At 43.4% G+C, this 23,721-nt stretch overlaps 2 protein-coding genes and 2 long non-coding RNA genes across 4 annotated transcripts; all 4 read left to right on the top strand.

The window, feature by feature from the left end:
* Nucleotides 1-1,126: 1,126 nt before the first annotated feature.
* LOC112180944 lies at nucleotides 1,127-2,255 on the top strand. Its single transcript, XR_005802719.1, has 4 exons — nucleotides 1,127-1,396; nucleotides 1,532-1,615; nucleotides 1,752-1,820; nucleotides 2,120-2,255. It is a non-coding gene; the product is annotated as an uncharacterized LOC112180944 (long non-coding RNA).
* Nucleotides 2,256-2,838: 583 nt separating this feature from the next.
* Nucleotides 2,839-3,620, top strand: LOC112178022. Its single transcript, XR_005803027.1, has 3 exons — nucleotides 2,839-2,932; nucleotides 3,129-3,186; nucleotides 3,518-3,620. It is a non-coding gene; the product is annotated as an uncharacterized LOC112178022 (long non-coding RNA).
* Nucleotides 3,621-5,073: 1,453 nt separating this feature from the next.
* On the top strand, nucleotides 5,074-6,771 carry LOC112178021. The gene has a single exon (XM_024316243.1). The coding sequence runs from the start codon at nucleotides 5,074-5,076 to the stop codon at nucleotides 6,769-6,771; it is 1,698 nt and encodes a 565-aa protein (XP_024172011.1).
* Nucleotides 6,772-7,485: 714 nt separating this feature from the next.
* Nucleotides 7,486-9,186, top strand: LOC112178020. Its single transcript, XM_024316242.2, has one exon. The coding sequence runs from the start codon at nucleotides 7,486-7,488 to the stop codon at nucleotides 9,184-9,186; it is 1,701 nt and encodes a 566-aa protein (XP_024172010.2).
* Nucleotides 9,187-23,721: the final 14,535 nt, after the last annotated feature.

The following is a 23,721-nucleotide window of genomic DNA, read 5'->3' as shown; positions in this document are numbered from 1 at the left end:
CTGGGCATTCTTTATCTCTGGTTCGCTCTTTCTCAATTCTTCTCATTGTTTGTGATTGATTTGGCAAATTTTGGGGCTTCTGTTGAGTTTTAGGTTTCGGGTTTTGCAAATTTTGGGGCTTAAACTAAACCATAAGCTTAAATTTCCAAACTTTGATGGACCCATTTCACCAAACGTAGCATACATGTTCTTGAGTGGTCAGCCAATGTCAATTTTTGCTTGTTTATCAACTAAAAAGCTTCATATTATCGATGTGATTTGCTTCAAGGAAGGTGCATGCTTTTGTGTTTGAGCTTCACTGATGGCTTCGATGGTAAAGTTTTAAGCTTTGAGATGAGTTTTGATGTGGGTTTGGGTTGTTTTTATTCAGCAGTTTCTGGGTTGCTTCTGATTTTGTTCTTTACCTACTGATTGTTGGAATCTGGATTATAATTGCTCTTTTATCAAAGCTGTTTAGAATTTGTTGTTTTTTGGGTTTATTTGAGGTAGCTCTGAACTTATCTGGGGTTGTCCATACTGGTCTTGGATTTTGTATCGATAGACATGTAGGTGTTGTTTTATATATGATAAGCTCCGGTAGTGAGTGTAAAGCATGTTTCTTTTGAAGTTATGTATTGAATTTGAGATTTGAAATTGTTATGTTTAAATATGTTTCTCTTCAGAAAAAAATGCAATGAATGTTTGGTAAGTGTAGGATTGTGAAAACTATTCCTCTGGGTTACAGAATTTGGTGACGAAAGTTCTCATTGATAATTTCTAGTTCTGCCCGTGGAACTCTTCCAATGTGGATTCTCATTGCTTCCGCTGAAAAAGTCAAGGGAATTGATTTCCCATTTACTCCACTATGCTAACTGAATTAATGTTCTCAACTCTTACTCAAGAGTTAAGATATTGGGATCTCCTTGGAATTTCAGTGAAATAACTATCACTTGGTCTTCCTTAGAATCCTAAATCTGTTTGTTCAAACTTCTGTTACAAATTAATTTTCCATTTATGTCCGAAACACAATGCATTTTTCTTTTTTCCAGTTTGACTGACTACACTGACTTTCAGTGCTATTATGTTTAAGCTCTTCAAAAGCTGGAAAAAAAAAACTGAAAACGATGAAGATTAATGCATGCCTTTTGGTTTTTGTCAGTGTTCCACTTCCATTGTTTTGAATGCTTGCACATGGATTAGTTGCCACACACAGTGTACAATTGTTGACTGCAAAGAGTTTACCTTATGGATTTGGGAATTCTGATGCTAGCGTGGTTTTACTTGGGACTACAACCTCCATGGCAGCTGCTAGTGCTTGTTTCTTATACATTCTTAGCACACAGTTTTCAAGAACTTCGTGCTTCGTATTGTTTGTGATCGGCTTTCCTTTCCTTCAGCTTATTTCATCACTTTAAAGGTTAGCTATGAATGCTATTCAATTTCTTTTCTTTGGTTTGATGTTGTTGTTGAGAATGACCTGATTTTGTTTCCTATTATTGAATTGAATTGAAATTTTGCTATCATTGTTTTGACTCTCACCATCACCCTGCAGGAGTCAATCATTAAGGACATAACCGAAAACCCTTAATATGCTGCTGGCAAGCTGCTATTAAGTCCTCAATGTACCAATTACACTGTAAGCCTTTAACTGTTGGCATCTTCTCTGTGATAATTTAGAAGATTTTCCTCTTTTTGTCTCTGCACTCTCAGAAATGCATATATTGGTTTTTACGTTTGACTCTAACTCTCAAGATTTCCTTTTCATTGCACAGGTTGGTGAGTTTATGCAGCTTCTATGAGTTGAATCAATATCTAAAAAGGAGTTGTTGGGTGTACCAATTGTAAGTCATCCAAAATCTTTCAATTAAAAACATAAGGTTCTGATGCTTTGCCATTGCCATTTGTATGTCAAATGCTAGATCAATTTCTTTAACAAAGATCAGGTCATAATTTTTGTTTACATACCTATTATGTCTTGCTGTTGGACTAGGTTGGTCAGTTTTCTTTTCCTTTTGTGTACTTTTATCGGTCCAGCCTGAATATGTAGTGAAATTAGCTGTGCTTTCTATAAAAGTATTACTCACTCCCCTGTTTCGTCACATCCTTAATATTAAGGCATTTACTTTTCAAATATTCGTAGGTTTCTCCAGTATTGATCTGTACAGGTACCCTAGTTATTTCTCAATTGCTATCCAAGATATATGGAGCATTTTCAAATGTCGATACTGGCATCCAGTGAGACCTTTATGTTGCAAATGGCTCTGAACAACTAGCAGCATCATCAACCTCAATATGCTACTCTGGTATGTTCTCTGGTTTTCCATTTCATCAAACCTTATATGTTATCCATGTCTGAAATTGATATATCACTTCTGGCATGTTAATATGGCTTTTTTCATCTTATTTGCAAACTGGTTTATCTTTTGTATATTATTGCTTCTTGATACCCTACATGTAAACAATTGTTTGTAATTTATAATAGTTTGAATACTATGACAGTGAACAGTGGCTGACATGAGCGATTGCTTTTGAGCATTTACAGAGGCATTATTATTCTTAGTTTAGACCTTCAGCTATGCTGCTATAACTAATGCTTAATAACTCTAGCCAGGAGTCAAATATTCTCTTTGACATAGCTTGACTGGTTAATGGGGCTTGAGGTCCAAATACATGGTGTTCCCCCTTAAATTTGGTAGAAAGCATAAACAACTACATGCACTCAATTCGCTTAGATTTTTATCCTATAGCTCACTTGCTTGGATTTCCAGTTGTTTACTCTTAAAATTGTGGAATTTGATAGTTTGTTGCGACAAGTAACAAGTGTGAATGTGATTATGGCTTTTAATTTTTTTTTTAAAATATTTGTGAAGGTGGGAAGGTGAATGAGGTACCTGTAATAAGAATTTACGGCTCTACTCAGGCCGGTCAGAAAGCTTGTCTGCACATTCACAGAGTAAGATTGTTACTTTCTTCTTCCTCATTGAAAAATTCTTATTTTTTTAGGTCTAATTCTAGTTTACTGTTGCATAAAATGGTTGAGAAATACAGCATCTTTGTTAAGAAGTAGTGCAAATAAAATTAGTGCACTTGTGGTGTGATTTTATTGAGTTTTTTTTTTTGGCGCTAATTTTTTGTTGTTTATTTTGCAGGCATTACCATACCTATTTGTGCCGTGCAAAGATATACCGATTCAACCACATCAGAAAGGTATATAGCATGTTTAGAACTAGGGTGATATTGAAAAATGGATTGAGTAGACTCCTAGTAAGAAGGGGTTAAGGCCTTACTAGGTTGATAATGCAAGTTTTGTATTTATGATTAGGCTTAGTGTACGTCCTTTTGCAAATTTCTGTAATGGAGTTGTTGAGTTATTTTGTGTACCTAGGATGTGCCCCGTAGGCATTCTGATAATTCCTTTATATTGAAGTTGAAGCTCTTTTATTTGATTTTTGCTGTGATTATGATTTAGGTACCTTTGTTTTGGAAAACAGATGTGATGCTTGAATGCTTCCTCTCTTTTTTTCCCCTAAATGTGCAGGTGATTCGTACACATATGATATATCTCTTGCATTAGAGAAAGCTTTGAAGGTATGGGTCATTGCTGTAGAGAGGGTGCTCTCTGCAATAATGTTGTATATGTGTTTGTGGTGTTCTGCTTGACATAGCTGGGATAGGAATGTTAACCAACAAATTGTGTTGTGGATGCTAGGATAGGAATCTCTTGTAAGCTCAATGTCTTTTTGCCTTTCCCTTTGTGGGGGTAGTCAACAAATCTGACAATGCAATCGAGGCAATTAAAGAAAAGTAATGGCAGCAGTAAATGCGACAGTTAATATAGCCATAAATGTGACGGTTAATGCATTTAGTGTGGCAATCATGGCCGCCAATGAATGACGGTTATTATAGGAGTAAGTGCGGTCTTAAAGGTGGCTTGCTCTCCAAGTTGTCAGTATCTTGCCATGCAAGTTTACTTGCAGCCCAAGTTGTAAGCCGCCTATAAAAGGAAAGCATAACCTCCAGGTATGGCATGGAACTCTAGTGGAGACCTCAATTGGATAAATACTGACTTAGGCATCAGAGGGTCTTTTGCAGGTACCCCCTCCTCCTCTCTCACATCGACGATAGAGAGGAGACTTCGCTCCTTCGTCAAAGCCAAGAAGGAGAGAGAGATTGCAAAGAGGAGCTACGGAGAGAGGTTACATAGGGAGGTTACGGAGGGAGCTTGCATAGGGAGGTTATAGAGGGAAGTTATGTAGGGAACTCGCATAGGGAGGTTACGGAGGGAACTCGCATAGGGAGGTTACGGAGGGAGCTCGCGTAGGGAGGTTACGGAGGGAGCTCGCATAGGGAGGTTACGGAGGGAGATCGCGTAGGGAGGTTACGGAGGGAGCTCGCATAGGGAGGTTACAGAGGGAGCTCGCATAGGGAGGTTACAGAGGGAGCTCTCCTTGGGAAAATACAGAAGGAGGAAACTAAAAGGAGTCTGCGCTTCGTCAACATCAAGTCAACAACAAATTGAAACCTCTTAATTGTCCCCGGTTCAGCTTCCGCTCCAGTCCGCATTAATTGTTGGGTCAAAACTCCTCTACGGAATTTTTCGCCTCCAACAAGTGGCGCCGTCTGTGGGAAACACTTTTCCCTAAAAGTGATGGCGGGAGCTGCCCCTGACGGGATTCCATTTCTGTCACTAAGGACTGGTAGTGACGAAATTCCGCCCCATCAGCCGCCTCATGGGTCTATCCCGAGCCCCATCGGCGACCTGAATTTACCCCCAGCTGACGAGATGCAAGGGCTGCGTCAGGAACTTGAGCAATTTCGGAAGGAAAAGCGGGACCGCGAGGCTCGTCGTCGACGGAGACTTGAAAGGTTCTTGCAACTTGACAGTGATTCGTCAGATGACAACGCTGCCGGCGATCCCCATCAAACTAACAACGTAGCAGCAAATGCAGGCGCCAGCGGTGTTCTGGGAGGCATCTTTGGTGGACCCCCATCGAAGGGGTGGGAGGCACATCGAATGGAGGTCTGAACGGTGCAGTTGGAGCAGGCCACTCCAAAAGAGCGCACAACGAAACGTGGCGCGAGAGGATGGAAAAAATGATTGATGCATGCAAGCGTGCCGGCCCACGAGAGTTGGCGGCAGAAATCGCGAAGGACGTCGGTAAATCTCCCTTTACTGACGACATTTTAAATGCCGCGAAACCTCGCCGGTTTACCACACCGGTATTCCAGAAATATGTTGGAACAACTGACCCGGTGGATCACATCAAGGGCTACAAACAGCAGATGTCCATCGAGACGACCGATGAGAAATTGATGTGTAAGATCTTCCCTTCTAGTCTCACAGGGCCAGCATCGACATGGTTCCAAGACCTCAAACCACATTCCATACCAGATTTCGACACATTAAGCCGGGCTTTCATTTCGCAATACTTCTGCAATCGCAAACAAAAAAAGGACATGGCTACTTTATTTAGTACCAAGCAGAAACCAGGTGAAAGAGTAGGGAAGTTTTTTGAAAGGTTTAAAGCCGAAATGCGCCATGTCAATTGCGACCCTCAATTCGCTGCGATCGCCTTTCGAGAAGGGTTGCTTTTGGGAACACCATTATACGAAAGTTTACTACGCGATCCACCAAAAGACATGGATGATATCATCACAAGGGTCGAGGGAGAAATCAGAATTGAAAGAGCCAAAGAAGCACGTGAGGCTAGATACACCAATGTCGTCGCCTCCGGGGATGACAGAAGGCAAAATCGAGGCAGCCGCCATGGCGTGAGGCAGGATAACCGACATCCGTATGAGGCAAAGCCCCGAGCCCGTTTTCCTAAGGAATGGTTCACCTTAAGCCCCACGGCCATATTCAGAAAGCACCAACACAAAGGGCTTTTCACGAAGCCTCCACCTCAGCGGGAATCAAGAGACGTATTTGAACGGACCAAATATTGCCCACTCCATGAGACGTTCGGGCACGGGTTATCCAAATGTGAGGCATTGCGGCCAGCCATTTCGGAACTAATAAAGACAAGGAAGTTGCGTCAGTATCAATCTGACGGTCAGGCTAATGAAGGCAGGGTGGCAGACAAGGTTGAAAGTAGAACCCCAGCAAAAGGCCCAGAACCGATCATCAGAGAAATACTGGCCATCCATGGGGCCCCGTATACCGCTGTAGAGGAGGAAGTGCGTTTGAGATCAGAAACCCGCCAGGCGGAGAAGATACGTAGAGTATGCCAGATCACGGGCAGCCCCTCAGCGGGACAAGACGCATTTCCCCCGCCGGTCATCAGTTTCTCTGCATCCGATACAATCGGCATCCAGTTTCCCCATCGGGACGCCTTAATCATTTCTACTCAAATCGCGGACGCCCTTGTGCGGCGGGTAATGGTCGATGCTGGGAGCAGCGCAGACGTAATATTTTGGGAAGCGTTTGAACAGCTCGGACTAGACAAGACGTTAATCCACCCCAGCAGAGCGCCACTGACGGCCTTTGAGGGTTCGGAAACATGGCCTGTGGGCGAGATTTCCCTACCAGTGACGACGGGAGGGAAAACCGTGAAGGTCGACTTCGTCATTATCAAGAAACCGTCGGCTTATAATGCCATTCTAGGCAGGGATTGGCTCCATAGGATGGGAGCTGAGGCTTCAACCAGATGTCAGGTACTCAAGTTTGTTTCCGACAAGGGCCAGCAAGTGATATCGGTTCGCGGCGATCAACTACTCTCTAAAAAGTTGTATGCCATGGAAATCAAGCGCTCTCCGCCAACGCATAAGGGCAAAGAGGATCCCTCAGCATAGCAATTAACGGAGGACCTACCAGAAGATGAGGAGCTCAAATCCGAACCTGAACCAGCGACCACTGAGCCGCTTCGCGAGGAAGCCCTTGATGCTTTTGGAGAAAGGAAGGTTATGGTAGGCAGCCTCCAAACTGAGGAAGAACGAGCTCGTTTGTTGCAATTCTTGAGAGACAATCAAGACGTGTTTGCTTGGTCGCACAAGGATATGCTCGGGATCGATCCTGGCGTTGCATGTCATAAATTAAATATAGACCCAAGCTTTAAACCTTTCAGGCAGCGTCAGCGGCGCTTTGCCCCTGAAAGGAATAAAATTATCAGCGACGAGATTGCCCGCCTCCTTGAGGTAGGTTTCATACGCGAAGTTTGGTGCCCAACTTGGATTTCGAACGTTGTCGTGGTAAGAAAGAAGAATGGAAAGTGGCGAGTGTGTGTGGATTATTCGAATCTAAAAAAGGCATGCCCAAAAGATTGTTATCCTCTCCCCAAGATCGACCAACTCGTGAACGCCACTGCCGGATGCGAACATTTATCCTTCTTGGATGCGTATTCCGGTTATAATCAGATACCCATGGCCCCAGAAGATCAGGAGAAAACAGCGTTCATATCAGAACGAGGCCTGTATTGCTACACGGTCATGCCGTTTGGCCTTACCAACGTCGGCGCAACCTATCAAAGGCTAGTCAACTGAATGTTTAAAGAGTTACTTGGGAAGACCATGGAGGTTTACATCGATGACATGGTGGTGAAAAGTAAGCATCGGAAGGACCATATAGAGCACCTAAGGGAAGCATTTGAGATATTGCGGCGTTACGGCATGAGGCTCAACCCAGCCAAATGCGTGTTCGGGGTATCCTCAGGACAGTTTTTGGGACATCTCGTCAGCAAAAGAGGAATCGAACCAAATCCGGAGAAGGTGGAAGCCATCATACAAATGCGCGATCCGGAAACCAAGGAGGATATACAAGTGTTAACTGGTCGCATCGCCGCTTTGAGTCGCTTCATTTCTCGGCTCACTGATCGATGTAAACCCTTCTTTAGGGCATTGAAGAATAAGCGAGCTGATTTTTGGGGCCCGGAGCAGTCTGAAGCTTTGGCTAGTTTGAAAAAATACCTCTCCGGAAGACAGTTTCTATCCGTGCCCCGCGACGGCGAGCCCCTTTGCATATATTTGGCGATATCAGATGTGGCGACGAGCGCCGCCTTGTTCAGAGAAGAGGGACATCGGCAAGAACCTATAGCATATACGAGCCGCAGTCTCCTGGACACCGAGACTAGATATTCCCCGTCTGAAAAAGTGATCCTAGCCCTAATTACTGCGAAAAGAAAATTACGACAATATTTCGAGGGGCATAGCATCACAGTATACACCAATCTGCCAATTCGTTCCATCCTGTCGAAACCAGATACGTTCGGGAGGATGGCTAAATGGGCTATCGAATTGAGTGAATTTGACATCACATATAAGCCGAGGTCGGCACTCAAGGGCCAAGCGTTAGCAGATTTCTTGGTCGAATGTCATTTCCCAGCACCAATCCCGAAGGGTTCATGGATAGACCCATCCTGGGAGATGCACGTTGATGGCGCGTCCAATTTCTCCAGAGCAGGGGCAGGTATTGTACTTCAAAGTTCTGAGGATATCCAGATCGAGTGCGCGGTACATTTGGATTTTCCAGCATCCAACAACGTAGCTGAATATGAAGCTCTGGTGACGGGCTTGACCCTAGCGAAGAAACTGCGAATCCAACGCTTGCAAGTATATTCCGACTCACAACTAGTCGTTGGATTGACTAATGACGACTACGCCGCCAAGGACGAACGCATGTCTAGGTATCAGGATTTGGTTCGAGGGTTGATGCGCGGGTTCGAGCAACTTTCATTGGTCAAGGTACCTCGTGAGAAGAATTCCCGTGCGGATGAGTTGGCTAAAGCCGCTTCAGGTTGCACGGAGATCACCAACATCGCTAAAATTGAGGTGCTCGAAGGACCAAGTATTGAAGGTGTCAGGCCTCGCCATCCGGTCATGACGATCGAGTCAATTCCAAACGACTGGAGAGGTCGAATTGTCAATTACCTTGAATTTGGCATCCAGCCAGATGATCCAACGGAGGCCAAAAAGCTCAGGATGAAGGCTGCGCGGTACCTTGTTGTCGAGGAGGAGCTTTTCAGACGTTCATTTTCCGGTCCCCATCTTAGATGCTTGGGACCTTCTCAGGCACTGCTCGTTCTCGAAGAAGTTCACGAGGGGTCATGCGGGGCACACATCGGAGGTAGGACCCTTGCGCATAAGATACTCTCTCAAGGATATTATTGGCCGTATCTCTCTCGCGGGAGGCTGAACAGTATGCCAAGAAATGCAATCAATGCCAAAAGCATGCACCAATCAGTCGTTCACCCGCTGAAGAGCTCCATGCACTAGCCGGTCCATGGTCGTTCGCCAGATGGGGAATGGATATAGTCGGCCCCTTACCGACAGCTCCCGGAGGATTCAAGTACGCCCTATTAGCCACGGATTACCACACAAAGTGGGTAGAAGCAGAATCTTATGTCACGATCACAGGGGAAACCGTGACGACTTTCACATGGAAAAACATCATATGTCGGTTTGGCATTCCGTGGTTTATCATATGTGATAACGGAACGCAATTCAATAATCGGAAGTTTAGAGCTTTTTGTGACCGACAGGGTATTACGCTACATTTTTCATCAAGGAGTTACCCCCAAGGTAATGGCCAAGCCGAAATCACAAATCGTACTATTTTCCACGGAGTCAAGCGGCGGTTGGAGCATAAACGAGGCAAATGGAGTGACGAATTGCAACATGTTCTTTGGGCTTACTGAACCACCCACCGGAAACCGACTGACAAGACTCCGTATGCCTTGACTTATGGGATGGAAGCTGTCATCCCTACTGAAATCATTCTGCCGACGGTTAGAACTCTCACGGTGGAGAGAGGAAATAACGAGGAACAAATCGCAAGGCACCTGGATCTCCTTGATGAGCGGCGAGAGGCCGCCGCCATTCACCTTGCCAACTATCAGAGCCAAGTGGCCCGATATTTCAACAAAAGCGTTTGGCCGCGCGTGTTTAGGGTGGGAGAGCTCGTTTTAAAACGAGTAGTCGAAGACATCAAAGACCACGGTGCGAGAAAATTTAAACCTGTCTGGGAGGGCCCGTACGAGGTAACGGAAGTCTACAGTAAGGGGGCATACCGCCTTCGGAACCTAGGCGCTGGATGCATGCTGCCCCGCCCATGGAACGCAATTTATTTGAAAAAGTATTACAGTTAGGTAGGCCGCGACCGGGGTGGCAACACGGGTAACATAGTTCCCTTCCTGTCTCTCGTGGTAGTCAAACATTATTACTAACTCTCATTCTTTGTTGTATTCACATTGACTTTTATGGCCAACGGCCGGGATAATGCGACATCGTTTAGATAACTTGTGTGACCACATGTACCCCACCCTCGCCGCGGGCGGGGTGGATGTTGGACCACACCCTCGCCTAGGGCGGGGGTGGGATGGCGTGCCTCACCCTCGCCGCGGGCGGGGGTGGGATGTTGGACCACACCCTCGCTTAGGGCGGGGGTGGGATGGCGTGCCTCACCCTCGCCGCGGGCGGGGGTGGGATGTTGGACCACACCCTCGCCTAGGGCGGGGGTGGGATGGCGTGCCTCACCCTCGCCGCGGGCGGGGGTGGGATGTTGGACCACACCCTCGCTTAGGGCGGGGGTGGGATGGCGTGCCTCACCCTCGACGCGGGCGGGGGTGAGATAATGGACCACACCCTCGCCGCGGGCGGGGGTGGGATGGCGAGATAGGTTTTACATTTGCACGATATGGCGGTTGTGTAGGGGAAATGGGGGCAATTTACCCCGGAGGCCGTACATGAACATCAGTACCCTCATTGAGGTTGTCACCGATAAGGGAGGGGCACGAAGCCTACCCTTAACGTGGGAGAAGCCAAAGTTTTTGGAGAGGTTAATTCATCTTTTCAAAGGTACGTAAGGCCATTCGCAAGTAATATTTATTTCTCCAAAGTTTTTGGACAGGTTAATTCATCTTTTCAAAGGTACGTGAGACCGTTCACAAGAGATATTTAAAATTCCGGTGCATGTATTATTGACATATCGAGAAAGTACAATAGAAAGTACAATAGAACCACAGTTCATGAATAGAGAAATAGCAGTCACCTTTCGTGCGACTTTTATTACATAAGCATAAAACACAAAAACAAGAAAGAGACGCGAGCGTCCTCAAAATCGAGGAGTGCCATCAGGTCCCACATAATATGGCAAAAGAGATCGGTTAATCTCCGGGAAGTTCATAATCATGCACTGACGATATTCAATCACTGCATCTCGATAGCCATCTTCACGATTTTGAACCCTGACTTCGTCTAAAAACCTCTCCCGCCTGTAGCATTCGCGTAGCTCAATTTTGAGGTGTTCAGCGTGATCTTTGGAGTGCTGAACCTCCGCAGACAAATCACGAATTTCCGCCTTCAGCTTACGGATCTCTGACATGGTATGTTCCAAAGAATCTTGCAAGACGAAAGATTCTTCTCGTAGAGCTCGAAGGCGGTGCGATTCTGGACTCCGAGCCCTGTCGATGCTCATACTTCGACGCCGAGGCCTGCTGGAGCCAGCATCTCCCCGAGAAGTACGACCAGTGTTCATCTCCACGGCGTCAGGAGAGTCCAGCATGTCCTCAAGGTAGCGACAAAAGTCGTCGTCGGAGTGACCCTCTTTTGCGCATCCGCGTGATCTGAAAAAAAGAGAAAAGCCATTAATGAGGAAATTTCCCCTCCAATAAATTTGGAAGAAGGACCATACAGAATATATGGAATAATAAGGTGTGAACAGTACGAGAAATGCAAAGACTTATTCGATGAGCTATCAGACATGATCATGATCGGGGAAGAAGCACGACGGTCAGGAGTGCGTTCATCGACGGCAGAAATTTGTTTTCCACGACCCGCAGAGGGAAGTTCGGGTAATTGGGCACGAAGGCTGAGGATGACTCTAGAGGGCGTGTTTTGGGGTGCCATGATAAGAAAGTTTCACCTATATGATAAGGGAACTGCGAATCAACCATGAGTGAATGGCTACTTATATAGACAACTTTGAGATGGTATCAGAATTCAGAATTATGGAAATAATCTAGGAATTAAAGAATCTGATCTTATCTGTAAACAATAAATCCCGGCATTAAGAGGACGAGGTGTAACTGCTGATTCAAGAATTTGTCATTTAATGCGAAATATTCAAATCAGGATGGAGGATAACCAGGAGATTTCGATATGAATGGGTATAATCAAAAATTTAAAGTGGAGAAGTCTACATGCGAGATGGCGACAGATAATTCGTTTATTAAAAAAAAAAGAAAATTTGCTGCAAGGGGACTATTGGAAGCGACCTAAAAGCGAAAGCAACAGACCAATGAAAAGTAAAAAGCAAGGCTCAGTCGCATCACAAATATGCTAGAAAGCGAAAGTATGAAGTAGTTGTTTCCGCTTCAAAACCAAACGCTCTCACGCATCAGATGACACATCCTCATCATCATCGCCGGATGCGCTAGATGCCGACGAAGGAACATCTCCTGAAATCATGCCGCGGATGGGAGAATAAGCCATAGGTTCAAACCCGAAAAAGCGGTCAAACTCATCAGGACCTATGTAGCACCTCTTCTCTTCATCAGTTAGAGCCTGATTCCACCCAAGTCGGAAGTATTTGGCAGACACGCGCTTGATTTGAGCGGCCCCTTTCTGGAACTCCTCGTCTTTGCTTCGAGTGACCAGGGCCAGATCATTCTTCAGCTTCGTTATCTCTTGGTTTTTGTCCTCAAGGACGGAGGCTAATTCAACCATCGTCCTCATCTGATCATCAAGCTCTTTCTCCTTGAATTCGAGTTTACGATTTGCTTCGTCAAGTTTCTATTGTTGTTTGGAATGGAGAGCATCAATGCCACGTAGGAGGCGATGGGATGCCAGAAGAGCCTGCGCAAGAGGAAAGGGAAATTAATTCGTAAAAACAAAGATTCTGGAAAGGAAGGAGAAAGAAAAGGTACTCACATCGAGTTGAGAGGCACAAACGTCGTCGTATAATGCCATAGGGCTCTTGGAGGGACCTCCCAGTTTAGGGTGCGATGCTACAAAGGCACCAGCAACCGCCGATGCTGCCAAGCCATTGGAAGCAAGAGATTCCCCTGCTAAAATATAGGAACCATCCCTTTTCTTGAACTTGAGCTCCAAAGCTTTCGGTGGCAGGGGGGGCACAAGAACGGTCGGGTCCTCTTGCAATGAAGAAGCTCTCTGGATTACAGGATTAGCAGCTTCATTCAGAACAGGTCCCTGGAGAAGCGAACCTAAGTGCGAAGGAGAAAGAGGCAAAGGGCTTCGCGACGAGCTGGCAGATGGAACATCAACGACCCCAATACAACGAGGAGGGCTCTCAACCCTCCGCTTCTTCAATCTCCGAGGAGGGGGAATCATCTGAGGTAGTTCCCTCACAGTGTGGAAAGGCACCCCCTCGTCGGCGCCATCGCCATTAGGTTCCTCTTCCCTTTCCTCGGAATCCTCATGCACACCATCCTCCTCAGCCACCAAAAAACCCGAGCCGGGGATGACATTCCTGAACGTTTCCTTAGCTGCGAGGTACTCGACGAATGCGGGTTCGCAACGCTCCGACACATAGAAGTGGCCTTCCATGCTTGTAACCAAGAGGGCCAACGATTTTCCCGAAAGAGATTGATCCACGCGCGTTCTGTAGCGGCCAAACAGAGCGGAGGGGCGAATAGACGCCACATCAAGAAGGTTCCCAAGGGTCGCAAATTGAGAAGGATACCATCCTCGTCCAACCAAGTGTGTCTCAAGCCACTCTACCCGATTAAGGGGGAGGTTGAATTTAGCCTGAGAAATTTTATAGGCTGCACAAAACGAGAGCTGAAATCAATCGGCAAGTTACAAAGATAAATTATCATAATAAAGAGTGTTATAAGGACACGCACCGAGGTCGTCGGCGAAGGCTTTCGGGGGAAGCAAATCAAGTTCAGGAGACCGCCAATCACCCAAAATCATCAGGGCCCTAGATTTCCAATCATTGTCGCGAGCGGAAATCCCTGTAAACACCTTCATTTTTGGGAAGGGTGTGAAATTGAAATACCGAAAATTTTTGTTCAGCTTGGCGCAGTTGTAAAGATAAAGAAAATCAGACAGCCCTAGAGATACTTCCCATTTCAAACCCATAATCAAAAAAGCAGACAAGACGAGGTAGGAATTCGGGTTAAGTTGAAGAGGATGCAGACCCAGCACAGCCCACATAAGTTGAAATACAGGATGGATGGGGAACCTGACATAACGTAAATGCTCAGGAGACAGTATCAAGGCATCGTCGGGAATATTCCTACCCGTGTAGATATCTGCATCTGCGGGAACAACTGAAAGTTTAACCGCACACTTCTCTAGAGTCAAACGCGTCGGTTGCCAAGGCGTGGGTTCCCCATGGGTCTCCAAGCTCCCATTCTGAGATGCAGATAAATCAGAAAATTTGATGCGTGCCATAGGGAGCGCAATGCCAAGCTGTCAAAAGAGAGCTAAAAATCAGAATAAGGGCAAATAGCAATAGCAAAGCCAAAATTTACGCACGACAAGAGGGCAGATTTAGATTTGGGCCAACAAGCACACGATGAGAGTGAGTTAAATACTACTACTACTAGAATGGGTGGCAACAATGAAAGAGAAAACGAAAAGAAAGTCCAGGCAATACGGGGAAAAGAAAAAATATATTTATATGTATACATAAATATATATATGTATATATATATATATATGATAAAAGAAAAAAAAAAGAGAAGAAGAAGGGAGGAGGCGATCGCAGCAAGGGGGACAAGAGGCCTACCACCGTCTCTGTCGAATTCGATATCGCCGCGTGGGGTGAAGGATCAGCGGCGGCGACAGCAGGATGGAGCAAGGGCGATCGAAGTTACCGCGTCAGGGAGAGGCCGGAGCGTCCAGATCCGGCGGAAGGGACGACGGGGCGCGGAAAGGAGACGAGCGGAGGGTGGAGTTCCGCGATGAAGGTGCGAAACGTCGTCAAGAGCGACGGGGATCCGGTCGGAGGCGAGATGGAGGCGCGGGTTTCCGGCGTCGCAGAGGGAAGAGGGGGGAGGAGAACAAGTCCAGGCCGAGCTACTCTTATAGGAGACGAACGGCAATAGACAAGCAGAAGAAGTCGGAGATGTTTTGGGGCTTCAAACCCCAAAAAATCCGGCCGGAAACGTTCCAGAGCGGGCCGAAGACGGGTGGCGACCGGGTTGGGCGGGCGATCGGGTCAGACCCGCGTTCGGATCTAGGCGATCCGCGGTCCGGGTAGGACTGAGGCGGATCCGGGTCGAATCCGACCCGTGTCGTCCAAAAAAAAAAAAAAATTTGATCTTGGGCCTAGAACAGAATTGGTCCGGATTTGAGATGGGCCTCAGTGGTTTGGGTCCCAATTGAGCTTTGAGAACATTTTCTTAAAAGCTTCCCCTAAATGTAGGTGACCAGAGGAGAATCTGGGGTGTCCATGGGGAGAATTCGCCAAAAAGCCATGAAGTAGAACTCCGAAAATTTTCCCTTGGGATAGATTCCCAAAGAGAAAATTTTGGGGGCATTGTGGGGGTAGTCAACAAATCTGACAATGCAATCGAGGCAATTAAAGAAAAATAATGGCAGCAGTAAATGCGACAGTTAATATAGCCATAAATGTGACGGTTAATGCATTTAGTGTGGCAATCATGGCCGCCAATGAATGACGGTTATTATAGGAGTGAGTGCGGTCTTAAAGGTGGCTTGCTCTCCAAGTTGTCAGTATCTTGCCATGCAAGTTTACTTGCAGCCCAAGTTGTAAGCCGCCTATAAAAGGAAAGCATAACCTCCAGGTATGGCATGGAACTCTAGTGGAGACCTCAATTGGATAAATACTGACTTAGGCATCGGAGGGTCTTTTGCAGGTACCCCCTCCTCCTCTCTCACATCGACGATAGAGAGGAGACTTCGCTCCTTCGTCAAAGCCAAGAAGGAGAGAGAGATTGCAAAGAGGAGCTACGGAGAGAGGTTACATAGGGAGGTTACAGAGGGAGCTTGCATAGGGAGGTTACGGAGGGAAGTTACATAGGGAGCTCGCATAGGGAGGTTACGGAGGGAACTCGCATAGGGAGGTTACGGAGGGAGCTCGCATAGGGAGGTTACGGAGGGAGATCGCGTAGGGAGGTTACGGAGGGAGCTCGCATAGGGAGGTTACAGAGGGAGCTCGCATAGGGAGGTTACAGAGGGAGCTCTCATTGGGAAAATACAGAAGGAGGAAACTAAAAGGAGTCTGCGCTTCGTCAACATCAAGTCAACGACAAATTGAAACCTCTTAATTGTCCCCGGTTCAGCTTCCGCTCCAGTCCGCATTAATTGTTGGGTCAAAACTCCTCTACGGAATTTTTCGCCTCCAACACCCTTTTCCTTTCCTTTCTTTCCTTTTGTTTTTCTTGTTATAGCTAATTGTTCATTTCATTTTATTTGCAGGTGAAACAGAAGAACAAATGGGATATAAGTATGGCGAGGCTTGCTTTCGTTTATGTTTCTAGTATTATGTACCATTTACACTTAAATTTTGGTTTTATTTCGACATATTAAGCATAGAAATACTTGGGATGTTGTTATGTACTACTTTGAGCATCAATATTAATCAAAATTTATTTACTTACGATATGTATTCTCATTAGATTTCCTAGCAATAGTTACAAATCAGATTATAACTATAAAAATGAAGTCATATAAGAACTAATACATCAGTTCTAAAAAAAAAAAAATTTGATGTCCCATTAGCCAGTGGATAACAAAATATTAAGTACGAAAAGATGTAACACAACCCAATGAACATTGACTTATTAAGTAAGAAATGATGTAAAACAACGCAATGGACATTGAGTTATTAAGTAAGAAACGATGTAAAACAATGCAATGGATATCGACATTGTGTAAGAAACGATGTAAAACAAATCAATGGACGTCGACTTATTAAATGAAAAACGATGTCTAGTATAAGTATGAACATCGGTGCCAACCTCAAAAACTGATGTTTAATAGAAAAATGGACATCACTTCATAAAAGGAAACGATGTTTAATAGAATAATGAACATCGGTCGCATAATACAAAAGAATGTAGATTCAATCTTAAATAGTGTGATATATGGCAAGTACCCATAAAGCTTATAAACAGCAGGCAAACTTCAAAAACACCGATGTGTAAGAGAATATAACACATCGTTTCTAGAATGAGTAATGATGTTAAAATGAATACTAGTGCTGTTGGACCTATATTTCGTTAAGCATTAAATGCATAAATATGAAGGTTTAACAATATCTAAAAACACCAATTTGTGATTATAATAGCAGTTTAACATCGATTCTGTAACATAATCCGATGTTTATTATTATATGGGACATCGGTTAAAAACCGATGTTTATTTTTTTTGCGATCTTTTACATCATCCACTAACACTTGGGTACAAAAAAAATTTTACATCGGTTTCTGGCCGATGTATATGTGGAAAATTCTAGTAGTGCGTATGCATGTTTTTGGATGTGTCGCCTTTGTGACCTCCTTCAATCCACCATCTAAATTCGCCCCTTGTGCACATAAACACATTTTTGTTGGGTATCCCATGGCCAAAAAGCCTACAAGTTGTACAACATTGAGACAAAGAAAATATTTACCAATCGGAATGTAGTTTTTCTTGAAGATACTTCTCATTATCCACCTCACCTAAGCCTGTCACCAAATAACCTCATTGAAACTACTTCACCAGCCCAGATAATACCTCTTTCTCTCTTACCTGACTTTCCACCCACCTCACCTGCAGCTTCACCGCCCGCAATAGCTTATCCGCATAACGACCTAGAGGATTGTTAGGATGTGATGAGAATTAATTAGGAAATGCAAGTCCTAGTTGGACTTGGTCAGTCTTCCTAATTAGACATGGTTGATGTCAAAGTTTATTCCTATCAGGAATAGGATCTTTTCTCCTGTACAAGAAGGTTTTGTTTTCCTACTACCAATTGGATTATAATTGGGGTGCCTATATATAGAGGGATGGGCAATAAACCAATGCATGGTCGATGCATGCGATCATCGATAAGAGAGTGTGTATCTCTTGGGTAAGGGAGCAGAGATGTCAAGAGTGAATACAGCTCTTGGGTGAGAGTGAGTTCTTGGGAAATTCTATGAGTGTAGTGTACAAGGGTTATGGGTTTGGGTTATGGTGATTTAGCTAAATTGTATCTTGTACTGTAATTATTCTCATAGTGAAGAACATGTATCTCTCGAGAGGACGTAGGCATGGATTTATGCTGAACCTCGTTAAATCTCTGTATTCTCTTGTCGCTTGTCTTGTGGTTTGTTTACTTTTCTATCAGTCTACTATGTGAGCCTTGACAGGAAGGATTCTAATTTCCTTAACAAGTGGTATCAGAGACAAAGGTTCGGCTGGGACACCTCATCATTCAAGGTGGAGTCAGTTAGATGGTTAAGGTGTTAACTCAAAAGTGCATTAGGTGGAGCTAGCTCGGGGAAAATTTCTAGCAACGTGGAACGGGTCAGAAACTCAAGAAAGTCCTGATCAAAGGTAGTCGATAGGTGGTGTGAGCCAGACTCAGGAAAAATCCTAATCAAAGGTGGAGTTGCAAGAGACCAAGATATGACTCAAGGGAATGATGGTTGGTAAGAGTTTATATCTCACCAAGGTGGTTCGTGGTGTCAACGATCATGCTTGTTCGTCGTTCATGATATTCATTCGCTGAAGGTTTGCATGTTGATCGTGGTTGCTCGTCATGGCTTCAGGTATTGCCTCATAGTTTGAGGTGGAGTAGTTTGACAGAAAAGGAAGTTTCACTCTTTGGGTATAAGTGAGTGAAAGACATCCTAGTTCAACAGGGCTTAGTAAAGTGTTGAAGGGAAAGGATGTGAAACTGGAGAAAACAACGGATAATGCACGAAAAACTGTCAGAGATTTAGTGATCATAGCAGGTCTAAATCCTGAGGCTGGGATGCTACAACCGTCGTGACTAGGGTCATATGAAGCGAAAGGCTTGCATGACATTACTGTAACAGAAACCGATTTTCATATGGAGATGCTCTCATAATCTCCATAGGTGACACATATTCTTTGACTGGATATTAGATTTGGGGGGTGTGACGATGTCCCAAAGTTACAGAGGAATTTGATATTTAGGAGCTAGTTGGTTTCCAAAGGCTATAAGTGTTTATAGCAGGTGGAGCCAAAAAAATCACACATGGCGGTACGGTCCTCATACAGGGAGAACACTGTGGTAGGTATCATCTGGTATGTCAAACATCGATGGATAATGGGAAACATGAGTGTGCATAGGCGAGTCTCATTTGCGGGTACAGCAGAGTAGTCGTTGACAAGTTTTCGAGTTCAGATGATGGTGAGAAGGAAATCCTGCTAGGGAAGGGGTTGTTTTGAGGCCTATCTTCAGAGTCAGCTGTTGATTGTTAACTCGGTGCAGTTACACATAGGATTGGCCGTTACGAATCAGGGAGGACCGCAATTGATTCAGGCTATGTGTACATTGTTGGTACAAAAAGGCCAATGGTTAAAGATGGTGCAAGGTAATCTTGCATGGTATTCTCATCAAGGTGGAGATTGTTAGGATGTGATGAGAATTAATTAGGAAAGGCAAGTCCTAGTTGGATTTGGTTAGTCTTCCTAATTGGACATGGTTGATGTCAAAGTTTATTCCTATCAGGAATAGGATCTTTTCTCCTGTACAAGAAGGTTTGGTTTTCCTACTACCAATTGGATTACAATTGGCGTGCCTATATATAGAGAGCATGGGTAGTCAACCAAGGCATGGTCGGTGCATGCGATCATCGATAAGAGAGTGTATATCTCTTGGGTAAGGGAGCAGAGATGTCAACAGTGAATACAGCTCTTCAGTGAGAGTGAGTACTTGGGAAATTCTATGAGTATGGGTGTACAAGGGTTATGGTGATTTAGCTAAATTGTATCTTGTACTGTAATTATTCTCATAGTGAAGAACATGTATCTCTTGGGAAGATGTAGGTATGGATTTATGCGGAACCTCGTTAAATCTTGGTGTTCTCTTGTCGCTTGTCTTGTGGTTTGTTTACTTTTCTGTCAGTCTGCATGAAGAGTTCTAATTTCCTTAACAAGGACGCCGTCGACACAGGGCCAACCTCCATCGGTCCTGCTCTTGATCAACCCAATCCAAATCCCAAGCCCCCACCTTCTGATCAACCTTTTCCCAATTCTCCTATTCTCGATCCTCAACCTCTTCCAGCCTTTCCCGATCCCCAACTCCTTCCTGATCCTTAACTTGATCCTCCTGGACTTGTTCAGGCCCTCCGGAGGTCCTAGCGCCCACGAGAACCCAATGTCCACCTTAAGGACTAAGTCTGTTGGTAGGTGATTCTGCCTCCACACTGACTTTCGTCAACCTCGCCAAGTTCACTACCAGCTACGTGTTATCCTCTTTGCCATTATTTGTCATATCATTGGTACTCCCCTCCACATCTCTCTTATGTTGCCAATATTAGTCGCGATGTGTAGCCTTCTTCTTATGATGCCGCCGTAGTTGACCCCAAATGGCAACAAGTCATGGATTCCAAACTTCAAGCTCTTACTGCTAACAATACTTGACCTCATTCCTTTACCTCCTGGAAAGCGTCTGATTAGTTGTAAATGGGTTTATCGCATCAAGTACAATGCTGATGGTTCTGTTGAGTGATATAAGACTCGTCTCTTTGCTAAAGGCTTCACTCAAACTGCTGGTATTAATTATCATGACACTTTCTCCCCCACTACCAAAATGATTATTGTTTGCTGCATTCTTGCCAATGCTGCCAGTAAGGATTTGTCTCTGCATCAATTGAATGTTAACAATACTTTTCTTAATGGTGATTTGAATGAAGAGTTGTACATGTCTCCTCCTGGTCTTCGGTGTCACCTTGTGTGTCCCTCAACAAGTCGTTGTATGGATTAAAACAAGCTTCTCATCACTGGTTCTCTAAATTCATAGAAGCTATACTTGCTGTTGGTTTCTCTCAGTCCAAAGCAGAATACTCTCTCTTTGTCTGCAAAGATGGTACCACTCTCATAATATTATTAACATATATTGATGATTGATAATATTCTTATCACATGGAACAGTCTAGACTCTATAAATGCTCTTAAAGAGTTTCTTCATGCTCGTTTTTGTATTAAAGTGACTTGAAATATTTACTAGGCATTGGGATAGCTCATTCAAAGAAAGAGATTTATATATCTCAACAAAAATATACCTTAGAAATTATTAAAGACAGTGATTATTTGGGTGCTAAACCAGTTAAATTTTCTATGGAAGAATGCAAGCTTTCAAATAAGAGAGAACTACTCAAAGATCCAGCTGCATATTGGCTTTTAGTTGGTTGATTAATTTACCTAACAATCACTAGACCTGATATCACATACTCAATGCATGTTCTCAGTCGATTTATGCATACGTCGCGCCAACCTCACATGGCAGCTGCTCTTCGAATTGTGCATTATTTAAAATCAGCTCCAAGTCAAGATTTGCTTCTTCCGTCTCACAGTATATTAAACTTAAGAATTTTATGTGATTCTAATTGGGCGTGATGTCCCATTACCCATCATTTTACAACTGGCTATTCTATCTTATTGGAGATTCTTCAATTTCATGGAGGACAAAAAGGCAGAAGACCATTTCTCATCTAGTGCTGAAGTCAAATATAGAGGCCATGTGCAAAAGCTTAAAATGCGGCCCTCCAAGCTTTAGTCTTATATGAAATTTATACTTGAACAAACTCACAATATAAAATAAAATAGCCAACGATTTTTTATCAAAGATGCCTCATTAGTTGAGCCTACAATGTGGCTAAATATTGAATAAAAATGTAATGTTTGTAGCAAAAAACAATTATAAAAAGATGCTTGAGCAGTGTTGATTGATATTCAATTATTCATTTGAAAATCCATCTCCTTGATTTTTCCAAGATATTCATTCTTAATCGAAATCAAAACAATCCATTTAATCTTTCTTGTGACATAGTTGATTGCAAATAAGACTTCAATAACTTTAACTTGAAAATGCTCCTCTCAGCTGAAGCAAAAGTAACAGGCACAATTAACAATATTCGATATGCAAGTCTAACAACTGGTCAAGTATTCATTTCCTACAAGAAATTCAATATATCACTAGCTGTCATCTTCTATTTGGGTAATATCTCCCTTAAGGGTTTTAGCTCTCTAAACAGGTCTTCCCTATTAACATCTAAACTCTCTCCATGCCTCAAAACAGTCTCAAGATGAATACAAGTAGCTTTCAAATCATTCTCATTCAAGGAATTCAAAGTTTCTGAAGTGAATAAAAATCCAAAGATATCATCATAATGTTGATATTGTTCAAACCTTCTATTTAATGATCCCTTAGCTTGATCTACGATATATAAGAAATAATGCGCTCTAAAAGATTCCTCACTTGAAGATGATGGTGATGGATCACTACGGCTTTCATCAAAAAATCTTTTTCTTAAAATTGGACTCTTTTTTGGAAAAAAAGAAGAAGAAGATCAACATCTAATGTAGCAACATTTTCTTTAGTAGTAATTATTGCATTTGTGGAGCCAATTTCTCAAAACTTATCAAGTCAAGCAATTAGACCTTTTTCTTCCGCTATAACAATACTAATTTGCATATCATCGGACTATAGCACTTTGCTAACCCTAAAAAAGCAAACAATATCTCATACCAAATCACGATTTTTAGCAAAAACTCAAAGACTCCCAGATCATTAGTTGCTATTGACTTTGCACCACTTTTAATTTTGGGATCCTTGTCAATTTCTTCCAATTGATGTAATGCTTCCCTTATTTCAATAGGATTAAATCATAGAGGCTTAACACTCTCAATACAACTCTTCCAACGCGTAGTGGATAATGATTTGAGAGTGAATCCTTTTACATTGTCTTTCAAAATCTGCCATCGCCTACAAATAAGGTATAAAGACGTTGTAACATTCCAGAAAAATCCACCGCTTTCCCACAAGAATTTTCCCCATCACAAAGAGTTAATTTTAGACAATGACAACCACACGGAGTGTATAATGCTCTAGGATTGATATCTAATAATTTTTTTGTACCCCTTGGTGTTTGCTTATCATGTTTAATTAACCCATTGTCATATCCTTGTCCCCTCACATTTACATTTCAAAACTCCAAAAAAAACTCTTTAATTTGTATTGGACTCTTTGAAACATTCACACATCTAGGTATCAATGACATCTATTCTTGGTGACTACTATTTGGTGTGCAATCAAGAATCATTGAGAAATATTCAGCATCTTTAATTTTTTTTTTTAATGATTTTAGCTTTGATTTCAATGTCTATCATATGCAGCAACTCATTCTAAATGTTATGACCAAGATAGTGATGATGAATTTCAGAACTATTTATGTGTCGACAATGCTCTTCTATCACTTCTTCACATTTTACCACCATTTCAACTAGGCCCAAAAAGTGTCCATTATTAGGTTCATAAAGCCTCTCATTATTTCCACATAATGCTAAGTTATTTTAGTAAGAAATTTCACAATTACAATTGTTCTTTTCAGCACATTCCTACAGTGTTCTTTCTCTTTACTAATCTGGTCTTCAAAATTTTTATCAATTGTTTCATGCCTCTGCAATCTAAGACACACATCAATCCAAGTATTTGCATTAATGAAATGATCAGTGCTCATTTCATGCTTTTTAAGTCTTTTACTAAGATGACCCCAATCATTGTACCCATCATTCGGTAACTGAGCTCGCATTAGCCTCCTTTTAAACAACTTGCAACAAAAATAAAAAACCTTAATTATCAAGTTCCTTTGAGTACACTAG

The sequence above is a fragment of the Rosa chinensis genome, chromosome 7, assembly GCF_002994745.2.
Source record: "Rosa chinensis cultivar Old Blush chromosome 7, RchiOBHm-V2, whole genome shotgun sequence".
Taxonomy (NCBI): Eukaryota; Viridiplantae; Streptophyta; class Magnoliopsida; order Rosales; family Rosaceae; genus Rosa; species Rosa chinensis.
This window is presented reverse-complemented; position numbering and strand designations above follow the sequence as displayed.

Coding starts and splice junctions, on each gene's coding strand:
- LOC112178020 (XM_024316242.2), top strand. CDS start 7,486: ATGGAGGTTTACATCGATGACATGGTGGTGAAAAGTAAGCATCGGAAG.
- LOC112178021 (XM_024316243.1), top strand. CDS start 5,074: ATGATTGATGCATGCAAGCGTGCCGGCCCACGAGAGTTGGCGGCAGAA.